This window comes from Barbus barbus (assembly GCF_936440315.1).
Source record: "Barbus barbus genome assembly, chromosome: 35".
Lineage (NCBI taxonomy): Eukaryota > Metazoa > Chordata > Actinopteri > Cypriniformes > Cyprinidae > Barbus > Barbus barbus.
Window position 1 is genome coordinate 1,853,230 of NC_136763.1, and position 13,215 is coordinate 1,866,444.

Consider the following 13,215-nt stretch of genomic DNA (forward strand, 5'->3'; position numbering starts at 1 on the left):
TGATTTCGGGGAGGAGTCGGGTGGAGATGCACGTACGCACAATCTTCCCCTAACTGGGATTTATAAAGAGATGTTTGCACAGGTTCCGGTGTACGCATGGTTTTATAAATCTGAAAACTTTTGTGCGTACGCAAAATCTAGCTTTTGTGCCTACATACACTTTTAGGATGAAATGCACGGAGAGTTTTATAAATGAGGCCCCTGATGTGTACACTGAATGCAATGTAAATTGCTTCGCATAAAACCAAAGGCATTAAACTCTTAATCGAATATTCAATATATACAAAATGAAGAAGCAAACAACACTGTAGTAGAAAAACAACAATATTGTATTTCATTAAAAATGTACAAAAGATATCTACATGATCCAGCCTTGTAAAAGGAATCTGTGTACAACAGGACAGTTTAAACATGTTTCTGTATATTGAGTTCAACAGTCCATGACAATCAGTTGTGCGGTTTGCTCAGAGAGTTTGGTTTAGACTTGAGGGTCGCAGTCTCTTTAGAGCGATGTTATGTTCCTGTGATTCCATTCAGGTGTTCAGTAAATCAAAACAAAATGAGCGATTTCTGATTCTGAACCACACTTTCAAGTGTCAAGTTTTACATTTCATAATATTTTAACTGCATATTCATTTAGACCCTCTCTCCTGTCTAGTACAAACAAGGATAGGAAGCATAATATTACATTTAATTTACAGAATATACAAAACCTCTTAATATCCATTGAAGAGGACAGAAAAGATACAGTCCCATACTGCTAGAGTAATGTGATTCCTGCATATGCTTGTGCACAGCGAGGCACTTGTTCCTCTGTTCATGTCATCAATTCAGAAGTCGTATAAAAATACAGGACTGTCGCTTATCAAATTCTCTGTCTGTTCATATGTGCTGTACATACACTGGTCTAAGGCAAAGTATGGCTTCTTGAACAAAAAAAGATACTACCAAAGTTTCAACTAAAACTATACATAATACACTTTTAAAAAGTATGTGAAAATGTTTACACAATATTATGTCCTTGTTCAAAGTCATACACCTTAAAAGCTGTCTCTTTAAATCTTGTGCTTGTACTTCCTGTTTTTCCTATGACATCAGATTGAGGAACTTGCTCTCCTCTGTGAGCGCAGTCAGCATGGAGTTCATGTCTCCGATGGCCATGTTGCCGATTCCCGCATGTACCGGGGGCAACGTCACTGAGTTCCTGGGCGTGGTGAGACGGGAGGAATTCTGGGATAGGCTGCGGAGGAGGGTGGGGCTTAAAGTTCCAGACAGGAAGCTGGAGTGATCGCCATCATCCAGCATGGCGTCAAAGTCGATCTGCGGATGCTCTGTTCCATTTGAATCCACTGTGCTGGAGACCTGATTTGTTTCAGGGGAGCCCACGGCGGCCATGGCTGCGCTCTCTGCATCCGCCATTCCCAGACTGCTGGAATTGAACATGTGAATCTGCCCAGTGTAGAACATGCCGTTTGTATTTGTACTGTTGACACCCACATCAGCCAATTTTTTGGGACTGGCTTCGGAGGTGTCATATGTGGGGCTAAAGTTGGATTGTGGGTAACCAAGTTGTTGCGCTGCAGTTGTCGTTGGCCCTGAGGGCTGCCGGCTGTAGGGTTTGGGTTCTGTGGGCGGCCTTGGCTGTAGCAGTCCGTGGTTTCCGTTTAGCGTTGGATTCTGGGCTGCAATGCCATAGCCTTGCTGGTTGATGATCATCTGGGAATAATTTCCCTTATTATTTGGAAAAGTGGCATTGCTTTGACTAGCCACCGACTGAGCTCGTACCCTGTTATTCTGAACACTGCCAGGTTGTGCCATCAGCGTTTTACCAGATGGACTCAGCAAACCTACACTAATGTCATTCGAAGCAGAACCCTGATGGTAACCATGCAGAAAGTTAGCCTGCTCTGTGTTGGCCAGGTGTAGTGGTTGCCTCTGGTTGATCCTCTGGGAATTAAACTCGCTATTCCGTTGCACGTGACTCTGCTGGGCAGTGTGAGCGAGGTTGTGACTCATCAGCCCAACTTGTTGGTTGGAGTTGATGTTCTGAAAGGGGCTGAGGTTTTGTTTTTGTTGGAGTGCGGTGAGGTTTCCCCGCCCTGATCCCTGCTTGGTTTGGCCATGAGATGAATCCACTGTCCCCGAACTGACCTCATTCCACTGAACCGGCATCTGGCTCTTAGTGTCAGTAAGGGAACCTGGAAATGTCTGCTGGGAGCTTGGAGCTGCGGTTTGTCGCGTTATGGCATTCATGTTGCCCTCCACCAAGGCTAGGCGTCTCTGGTAATGGGACTGCTGTGGGGAACCAAAGCTGTGGATGCTCTGTCCAGGGTGGTGGCGGTACGCTGTCCCTGCATGCTGGACAGAATCTCCATTTTGAGATGTAAGGTACTGAACGACATCATCAGGCAACATCACTGCATCATCAAGACCATTGTTTTGATTGTCCATGTCACTCACCATGGTTTCCATCGCAACATTCTCAGAAATGCTAGGAGGTCGGGGTGAATATGGGTGGCGGCTTACATTACCCTCTGACTGGCTGTTGATTTGTGAAAAGTGTCGACTAGATGTAGGAGGGTGTAATGACTGATAGGGGTTCACATTGGACATACTGTTGTAACGTTGCTGGAGGGAATGCTGCTCTGTGCCTACTCCTCTAACTGGGTCGCTCGCTCTTCGAGTGATGTTTCCCATCACCTCATGGGGCAAAACGCTACGGTGAGCATAGCTGGTGTCACTACACCTTCTGGGAACTGAAGGGGGATGGATAGGGAGCGTGGCCATTTCATGGGAATCCCCTAACAGGGCCATCTGAGTCCTTAGGCTCATGTAGTCCATATTAGGAAGAGGGGTGGGTGGAGCGCCTCCTGTGGCAGCAGCATACTTGGCTTTGAGTCTGTAGTGTTGGGCAGGAGTCAGACTGAGTAGACTGGGGAGTCCTCCACATTGGCTGGCCTCGCTGGACCTTCTAGACAAATCGGTGGAAATGGGATCGTAGGAGCCAGTCGAGCTGATGTTGTTAAGACGGCCACCAGGTTGCGAGGTTTGGCTGGACCGGCGGCTGGAATAGCAAGGCGAAATTCCAGATGAACGACGGCTGAGGGTATAAGCTGAGCTCACGGTGCTGGCTAGGCTGTCACGACGCTCCACCAGCTGACTCAGAACCGTAGTCTCTCCAGGACAAAGGTCACCCAAGCGTGGGCTGGAGATGGAAAGTCCTGGATCACACAGAATGCCAGAAACTTCCAATAAAGAACCTGCAACAGAGAATAGCTGAATTTAGAGAAATAAAAACTGGATTTGGGGTAGGGTTGTGATGGTGAGGAACTTTTCCCACCGGTTAATCAACGTGTGACAACACCGACTTTCACAGCAAGCCTAATTTGCGGATGCATCAGTGGTGTAAAAGTGATCAAATCTATCTTCTTTTCAGTTAGTTTACTCACCGATATTGATGGGTGGAAGCTTTGTGCTGGGGGCAGGAGGAGTTGGGTTTGCCCAGGAGCACGAGTCCCTCACTGACTTCAGCCTTTCCTGCTTCAGGTGTGTGAGTCTGTAAGCAGGGCTAGCGTTCTTCCGAAGATGGAGGCCCAACATCCCTATGGAGACGGTGGAATCCACAAGGGGCACGTCGTCCAGGGCGCTCAGATCTCCCATGCTGCCCCCGCTGAGTCCCGCTGGCTCTACTCCACCGTCATGGTGGGAGGCACTGCCAAGTGGTGACGGCTCGCTGCTACATGATGACTGACCACCAGGGCTGGACTGATACATCTGAGGGGGACAGATGGAAAGTTTGATTACCCAAGAAGCTCAATGGAGAGAATGACCAAAAAGGGGCAGAATGCAAACACACAATGCTTACAATCACTTTCCCAAGTGTAAATTGCAAATAATGATCATACTGAGTCGAGGTTTGGGAAAACACCCTTCCTCTAGACACATCTAATGTCTTTTTCATCCCCCTCACGATCCTCTCAGAAAGCTAGGTTAAGTGCCTGACAAATCGTTATTTCCTATGGCAACCTCTTTGTGCATTATGCATGTGGCCTGGAATGAATACACAAAGGGGAATGCTCTCAACATAAATAAGGTACGCACGTCTTTGTAGTCACGTCATTTGACAGCGCATCCCTTGAATGAAGCAAATGTATTCTGTCCCCACGTGAACGGGGGAGCCGTTCTTGATCACAGCTTGATCACTGGCAGTATTTGTTCAGGACACAAAAACAGTCCCACTGATATAATATTAATCCACTAATGGCTTTTATCCTTGAGTGCCGGGCGGGAGCGTTAGATCTCGAGACTGTGGGAGGATTGGGCTGGATTGTTGGGGTGGAAGCCCATGGGAAATTAGAAGCCCTCTGTGCGCCAACAGATCTCAGGCAATTACACAATGAAGGGGTCCAAATATTTTGATACAGTGATGAATTCAACACCCAAATATCTTTGACAGAAAGAGGTGTCCTATCATACTGTATCCCGAATTTGGTTTTACAGCTCTGTGTGTGAGCTTTTCATGATATAACCCCACGGAAAAAAAGAAAAGATTAAACATAAAAAAGAGAGAATCGTGTACAAGACATTTACCATGCATTCTGTAAATGGGCAGCTGACATACATTTTTTGAAATTAAAAATGTGTATAGAAATCCAATTTAAATATGCTGAGAAACCAATCAATTAGCGTCTTGAGTGACTCCAAAAATCAAGTTCTAAATGGCCAATCTCTTGGGGATGCTTGAAAATACTGCGAATCAGGACACCAACAAGAATTTTCAAAGTTGTTAGTTTGAAAAGAAGATATATTTGTAATGCATGTGCAGTTACTTTCATATTATTTTCTTTTACACAAATATATTTTGATGTTGGAAAAGAGGTCAAAATCCTGTCATTCGTCAACTGCCCAATAAAAATAACTGTGGAAACAGACTGATATTAAGACATTAAAACAGGATCTGCGCTCACCTCAGTAAAGTCTGTCCTTACGGAAAGTGTATGGGAGAGAAACAGGAAAGAGATAGCAGGAAGCACATATAGAGAGAGCGGTTAAAGACAGACAGATCAATGCAGCATGCTTTGTTAGTACAGTATGTCTGGATTAGCATAACCTCTGATGGACAAAAACATTTTAATGTATATTTAATCAGCAATGAATAATATATTTGGGAGTACAGACTACAGGCATGCAGAAAACGACTCTTTTTATTCAAATTACATACATTTTGTTATGCATCCATAAAGATCAAACACAATAGTTTTTTTGGGGCCAGAAACATACTTGTGTAGAGTTTGTTTTGGGCCTCATTCACACTAGATCTTACCATAGAGTTCTCTGTTTTTATGGACTTGACCTGCAGATAGTCCTCGACTCCTTTAGTTGTGCTGTTGGCCTCTAGTTTATCCTCTGCTGTTCGGACCGAAAACTTGGTTCCCGCTTCATTCTCTCCATTCTCCTTGGGCGGATGAGGTCGGGACGGCAGGTCGCCTCGTTGTTTCTTGGTGACGTGAGCTTCGGGGCCGTGGACGGTTTTGACGTGCTTCCGGAGCGAGCTGGGATCGGTGTAGCGCTTCGTGCAGCCCGGGATCTTACACACGTAGGGTTTCTGCGGAGATAAATATCACTCGGTTTCACACGACCCTCTAACAGTCAAATGTACGACTTTGAATTAGAGTTTTATCTCTTCCTGTTAAGTTAGATTATCTTCAAATGGAGCGGTAGATGAATGCACAATTAGAGGAATAAATTACGACGCGTGCGCTGACATACTGATTGTGTGAATGCTAAGCGTTCGTGATGCATGGCTGTTTACTAATAAAGTTGAGACGAAATGATCTTTCTCCCTCCTTAAGCTCGTGATGGATCAACCCAGAACGGAAATGGCGCCAGGTTTCATTTTCTATGCGCGGTCTGCAGGTGGTCTGTTTCTCCGTTGGGGACGTGCTTGATTCTCACTAATATATTGTGGGTTGCCGTACTCATTAGCTTCACAGCTCATTATTCACGCACACACGTTGCGCACACGTTGCTGGTTAATGGGACAGTGTTGGGCGTCCAGGAGCAATCACTACACATGATGAGGGAATGTGTAAACAAATCTAATTCTGGCCTAAATTTGTTAGTGCATGCTGAAAATGCCACATTTACATAGCATTAGGCAGTTAGCAGATCCTTAATGCCACAGTGAAGTAGATTATCTGATCCTTCCTCTGAAGAAAGACTATGGGGGGGGGGGCACACACCACACACTCCCGCATGGATGACGTTAACTGATCTAATGGAGTCGACCCACGTCTTTGCTCTGAGTTTATAGGAATATTTTGTCATAAGCTGCTCACCCTCATGTCCCTAGTTGATTGATAGTGCTTTGTAACGAACAAACTGAAATTTAAGTTGTTTTTCGAGGTAACACTCAGGGTCACCATCTACTTCCACTGTATGTAAAAGAACATCTTAAATGTCACATAATTTGTCAAGATGAAGTCTAGGTCACCCTAATATAAAAAAAAAAAATGTTATTTTTAAAGAAAATTAAGCCTATAGGACATTTAAGATTGTTTGCATTTTGACAGTATTTTCATGATTCACCTACCTAATTATAATTACTATTTTATTATTAACATGAAAATGTCATTGTCATTACTGTGATGCAGAAATATTTAGAATATTATTTATTAATATACTTTACAAAATAATTATACATCATGATAGCATCTGTTGTAATGCTGTTTAATTTAATTAACAATTTATGCTTATTTAAAAACATTTAAAAACATTTACAGTATTTTGATTGGCTGCAATACAGTAAATTATGAAGAAATCTGAAGTAATTTATTTTTTATTAGTAAAATACTAGTTATTATATTTATTATTAGTTCATTAATATTATATATTTTTATAAAAATATTTATATTACTTATTTATTTTATATTAACATGGTATGCTTATTTGAATAAAATGTATTAAAATCTTGGCAGAAAAATAGTAAATTCTGAAAAAAGTAAGAAAAGAAAATATCAATACAAACATATTACTTTTTAATACTTTACTAAAATATTTATAAATTTTGGTAGTATTTGTTATACTGCGGTTGTATATATTTATGTTTATAGAAATTGAGTATTTTGATTGGTTGTAATATAATAAATTATGTAAAACTCAAAAGTCAAAAAGAAAATAATGTGCAAAATATCTTAAAGGTCCAATTATATATAAATATTTTGACATTTAAAGTTTTAGTAATGTGTGTGTACGGTGTATATATATACACACATACATACTTTTTTCACATTATGGTTTGAACTACGACCTGTATATGTTCATATTTGAGTGATGTATGAATGACAAGAAAGTAAGTAGATGAATTCTGTGATTGTTTGTGTAAACACTTTGACTGCAGAGTTGTGCCGGATGAAGACGAGTGTATGTTTACCTCATTGGAGTGTGTGCGGTTCTGGTGTTTGGCTCGGTCCGAGGCGTTGGAGAAGGCCTTGTTGCAGCCCTCGTGCTCACACACATAGGGTTTCTCTCCAGTGTGTGAGCGCAGGTGTGTTTTCAGATTCTCCAGACGTGAGTATGCCTTAGAGCAGCCCTCAAACTGAAACACACACACATTCATAAAGCTCATCTGACAGATGCTTTTATCCAAAGCCACTTGCTTTGCAGTTTTTTCTACCTCATATGCTGCTATTTAAATACCCTGTACAACTTTTTTTGCACATTCCTGTTATATTACTATTTATGTCAACAACATACTGACCTGCACATTTATATTTATATATTTTTTATCTTTTATTTTTTCTTTTTCTTAATATTTGTATTCTATATAATTGCACTGTCCTTGGAGCGGACCTGACTCACATTTCACTGCTGGTTATACTCTGTATAATTGTGTATGTGACGAATAAAAATCTTGAATCTTACGTTTTTTTTTCCGTATTTTTATTTATTTTTTCTCCATGCATTGCATTCCCTGGAAAACGAACCCATGACCTTGGAGTTCCTAGTGCCATGATGTATTGTTTGGAATTCACACTGAATTATGCTTGATATAATACACTTTAACATGTTTAATGTATATGTGTGGATATAGTTGTGTTTAGTGTGGGTTTACTTGGCCGTAGTTTGGGGACACAAACACAAGTTTTCTTAGCTGTTGTTTTTGGACATTTCTAAATTATAATGATTATTATTATTATTATTATTATTGATCATTTCTAAAGTATAAAAATCCAAGTTTTCTTAGCTGTAGTACATTGCATTTTAATTATTATTATTATTTTTTTTCTTTGGGCTGTATTGGGACATTTTTAAGTATGTATGTATTAAATTATTATTTTTTTTAATGCATTTATAAAGTATAAAAATTCAAGTTTTCTTAGCTATTGTTTGAGGACATTGCATGTTTTTTTGGCTGTAGTTTTGGGACTTTTTTAAATTTATTTTGCATACATTTAAAAAACATTGTATATACAGTGTGTATATATATATATATATATATATATATATATATATATTACAGTTTTTAAAGTATAAAAATGCTAGTTTTCTTAGCTTGTAGTTCTGGGAAACTAGATTTAAATTTATTTAAAAAAATACATTTTTAAAATATAAAAATCATAAGTGGTTTTAGCTGTAAATTTAAGTCATTTGCATTATTTTTTAATTTATTTTGTATACATTTTTCAAAAGTATATATATAAAAAAGTTTTCTTAGTTGTAGTTTGGGGACATTTACATTTGATTTTTTTTTTTAAATGATTTTTTAAAGAATAAAAATGCAAGTTTATCTGAGTTAATCTGTACTAGGTCTACGGTATGCCCTCCTTCAGCTAGTTAACTGAAGGTGTGTGTGCGACTGACTCACAGTGCACTTGTGCGGCTTCTCCCCGGTGTGTCTACGCATATGAACCACCAGCATGTACTGCGCTTTAAAGGGCTTCTGCTCGCGCGAACACTCCTCCCAGCGGCACACGAACTCCTTCTTCTCCCCGTGGATGTGTTCGTTATTGATGTGCTGCGAACACACAAACACAACAGCTCACTTTCACTCTGTGTCTCGGACGTCTTGCCTCCCTTTGTAATGTCAGTGTTGTGTTTAAGGTCTAATTGGCCATGCCGTTTTCACGTGTCGTGCCAAAAAATAGCACAATTGGCGTCGTTTGGACGCAAGACTTAGGAAAATAAAGCGATTTGAGCTTCTGAGGAGCCCATTTGCCTATTGGCCAATTGAAGAGCGGTGCTATCCATCACGAGCGTCTGCGTTCTCCACGTCTGTCAGACGGGAATAAGAAAAGGTGATGGTGTGTGATTGTGAGGGAGTGTGTTTTTAAAACCGTCTCTGGTGACGGACGAGAAACCTCAGATCTGAGAGAGACACAAATTTGCAATTACTAACACACTCTCTGTGAACTTAAGCAAACGGCTTTTAAGGGATTCTTGGTAATGTACACACAGCGGCTCCTGTGCGTTTCAAGAGCTGCGGGATCGTTTCTTATCACTTTTCTTAATCATCTTTGAATCAACTGGTGTTTTGGCGAACATTCAAGTCTAAATCAATCACTCAGTAGCCTGAACTTTATTGAAATTATATGTGTACACTAGGGATGTAACGGTATGGAAATTTCTTATCACGGTTATAGTGACCAAAATTATCACGGTTATCAGTTTTATCACGGTATTGTTAAAAGCTGGAGATATTCAAAAAGTACCGACACATAAATCACTTCAAGTTTTATATTTAAAAATCAACAAACAACAAATAAAATGACTTTTTGTTTGCATAATCACTAAAACAATAACATGACCTATGATGTTCGGATTTTAAATGACAACTTGACTGACAACAGATGTTCAAATATGATTATCATATATATGATACTAACAACAGATGTTCAAATATATATGTGATTTCTTTTAAGCTTGCTAATAAAGTTTGAATTGGGTCAGAAGAGTTTGTCTGGAGTGTGTTCACGACTGACTGCTTTCTGTGTGATGGTTTGATGTGCTTTCCTGGTCTATCCCAGCATGCACTTGTCCTGTGGCGTTTCTGTGGCATTCCAGCCGATCAGTGAAGCAGAAAAAGAGACGGAGAGAAAGAGCTGTTCGTCCCACTGAAACACACTGATTCACTCTCACTGTCCCTTCAGTCACTCAGCGAGATCTTCACTAGATCACACACTCATGATCGTCTGTTTACACAAGTGATACACACCGATAACGGCTCATTACAGGCTTAAAGAGGAACACAGTGCCTGTGTGTGTGAGTGTGTGTGTGTGTGAGTGTTTTATCAGTGATCTGGAGCAGTTCAGTGTTGTACAACATGATGGAAAGTCTACAGATGTGGCCATAATGACACTCTTTGTGGAGGATTTGTGTGTGATATAATAAAAATAATTAAATATATAATCATTAAAAATAATAAAAAAATAATCATTAAATGATTATAAATAAGATTAATATTTTTAATTATAATTAATATTATATATTTATTTTATAAACTATATATAATAATAATAATAATAATAAATAATTATGGATTTACATCAACTTCTAACCATGACAAAACATCAAATTTTGTCTGGAAATGAAAATCAGGTTGACATTAACCTCAAGTATTTGAAGAAAAATTAAATAAAATGTAATTATTATATATAAAATTAATTTTTTTTATTAGAATTAATATTACATATTCATTTTTTAAAGTATAAATAAAATTAAAAATACAATTATGGCTTTACATCAACTTCTAACATTTAACAAACGTCAAATTTTGGCTTGGAAATGGAAACTACGTTAACCTCCAGTATTTGAAAAAGAAAAAGTACAAATTAAATTTTATATATATATATAATCTTTAAAATATAATTAATGTTATATATTGATTATATAAACTATGTAGAATATTTATGATTATATATATACATATGTAAATTGTTTCAGTGTTGACCAACTTTTATTGAAATCTGTTTAGTGATTACTTAAGTCACGTAAGTCTTTATATCATGTATTTATTTTCTTGGATAGTTAACCTGTGGTATTCTAAAACTGCTCAGTTACACATGGACAGTTCAGATCATCTGCTGAGACAGATTTACGCTGTGGCCTTTGAGTCACAGGTCAAGAGGTCAGAGGTCAGTGCCACTCAGCTGCCTCGGTCAAAACTGAGTCGCTAAATTTAGGTAAAAGACGGGACACCTGTGGACCACATTGTACACAAAAACATTAAATGCTTTGTCATAATGTCATGTCCAATCTGATTGGCCGATTCCTCACTATAAATGCAAGTGAGGCGGGCTTGTCTAAGTGGACGGTTTGTGGTTATAATAAGTTGCATAAAAGTTGGAGGTGTTTAGAACCTAATAAATGTTGATTCTGCTGGCATTCAGTGATAAGTTGACCCTTTTCCACCTGAGCGCAGCTCTGAAATGCTCACCTTTGTCAGCCGTCTGTCAGACTATCCCATAACCACACACACACGCACACACACACACACACACACACACACACACACTTACATGCACCAGCTGTTCCTGTGTGTCGTACTCTTTGCTGCAGCCCTCCCAGTGGCAGTTGGTCTCGTACACCACCTCAGCCTCCTGCTTGCAGTCGTCCAAGTCTTCCTTCAGGTCCACTGCGCCGCCCAGATGGTCCTGAGGGGGAACAGCAGCGTTACAGCATAAACGCTCTTTAGCGGACCGCTTTGTTAGCAAGAGAAAACGGGTCTCATTTGGTATTAATTGCGTAAATGATTTGTAACTGGATTATTACACAAGAGATCTTCTGATGAAAAATTTCCGCCTATTGTTAAACACCATCTCCATATAAGGGCTTTCCAGTACAGCATTAATTTTCTTACTCTTTATATATAAAATGAAATATATTTAATATTCCTTGTCTATGTATAAAATTTCATTTTAACTAATTTATAATGACACCCAGACTATGTGATTTTTGTGTGCATGTGGTTTTCCTGTTTTTGTAAATTTATAATCATGTTTATTAGAGAATTATTGGTGAATCATATGTTTGTGAAAACATTTGCGCACAGATTTCATGACCTAATGTTTCAGATTTACAGCAGACAAAAAAGTTTGGGAAAATTTGTCACGGACCGAATTTGTCACGGACCGCGTCACATTTTTTCATAAGTTTATTCAATATTTAAGCCTAATTTAAAGAAAACATTTTTTTGCAGTATTTTTTTCAAAAATAATCCCAAAAGGAGCCAAAGCATTAAGCCAAACATATTGCAAACAACGCACAGACTAAAATCTGGCATTGGATGTTAATTTAATGTCAGAAAGACGTTGACACCAAGAATGGACAGACATTGAATTTTGGTTGGAAACAAAAATTGGTTTGACATTAAAACCCAGCGCTGAAATCTGGTTGGAAATAAAAATTGGGTCAACGTTAAAACCCATCGTAGGTTGATGTCAACCTCAACTTTGGCATTACATTAACTTCTAACAATGAACAAAGAAACAAGGAAAATTGGGTTGATGTCAAAAGCTGGTTTCAAATTCAATCTCCAACATAGGGACGTTGAATTTTGGTTGTAAAAACTAAAACTAAATATTGGCTTGATGTCCTCCTCCAACACTGAACAAACATAAAATTTTGGTTAGAAATTAAAATCAGGTTGCAGTCAAAACTCAGTGTTGATGTCAATTTCCAAAATATGACAGATTGGAATTTTAGTTGGAAATAAAAATTAGGTTGATGTTAAAACCTAGCTTTGGATTGATGTCAACCTCCAGCTTTGGCTTTACATTAACCTCCAACATTGAACACGTTGAATTTTGGTTAGAAATGACAATTGGGTTGACGTCAAAACCTAGTGTACTTTTGATGTCAACCTCCAACATTGGACAAACATTGAAATTAGGTTGGAAACAAAAAGGTTGACATCAAATCCCAGATTTGGCTTGAAGTTTCCTCCAAAATTGGACAGGCGTTAAATTTTGGTTGGAAGTGAAAATCAGGTTGATGTCAAAACCCAGTGTTGGCCTGACGCCAGCTTCCAACATTGAACAGAAAGTAAACTTTGGTTAAAAATGAAAATCGGATTGCAGTTAAAAGTCAGTGTTGACTTGACGTTAAGTCCAACATTGGACAGATGTTTAATTTTTTTTGGGGAATGAAAATCACGTTGTCGTCAAAATGCAATGTTTGCTTGACGTCAACCTACAACACTGAACAGACGTTGAATT

The 13,215-nt window shown here is 39.0% G+C and overlaps 1 protein-coding gene across 2 annotated transcripts in view; it reads right to left on the minus strand.

The window, feature by feature from the left end:
• Positions 1-315: 315 nt before the first annotated feature.
• Positions 316-13,215, minus strand: part of LOC306855090 (zinc finger protein GLI2-like) — a 93,175-nt gene continuing 80,275 nt past the window's right edge. Inside the window, exons 9-15 of one of the 2 annotated variants that reach the window (XM_079393539.1) lie at positions 11,518-11,652; positions 8,867-9,016; positions 7,433-7,597; positions 5,324-5,605; positions 3,450-3,774; positions 2,656-3,260; positions 316-2,589 (exon numbers count right to left, since the gene is read on the minus strand). In XM_079393539.1, coding sequence (XP_079249665.1) covers positions 1,087-2,589; positions 2,656-3,260; positions 3,450-3,774; positions 5,324-5,605; positions 7,433-7,597; positions 8,867-9,016; positions 11,518-11,652 — 3,165 coding nt within the window. In that variant the 3' untranslated portion in view covers positions 316-1,086. Of the gene's footprint in view, positions 3,261-3,449; positions 3,775-5,323; positions 5,606-7,432; positions 7,598-8,866; positions 9,017-11,517; positions 11,653-13,215 lie in introns of both variants that reach the window. The other variant, XM_079393538.1, reaches the window with a different exon arrangement.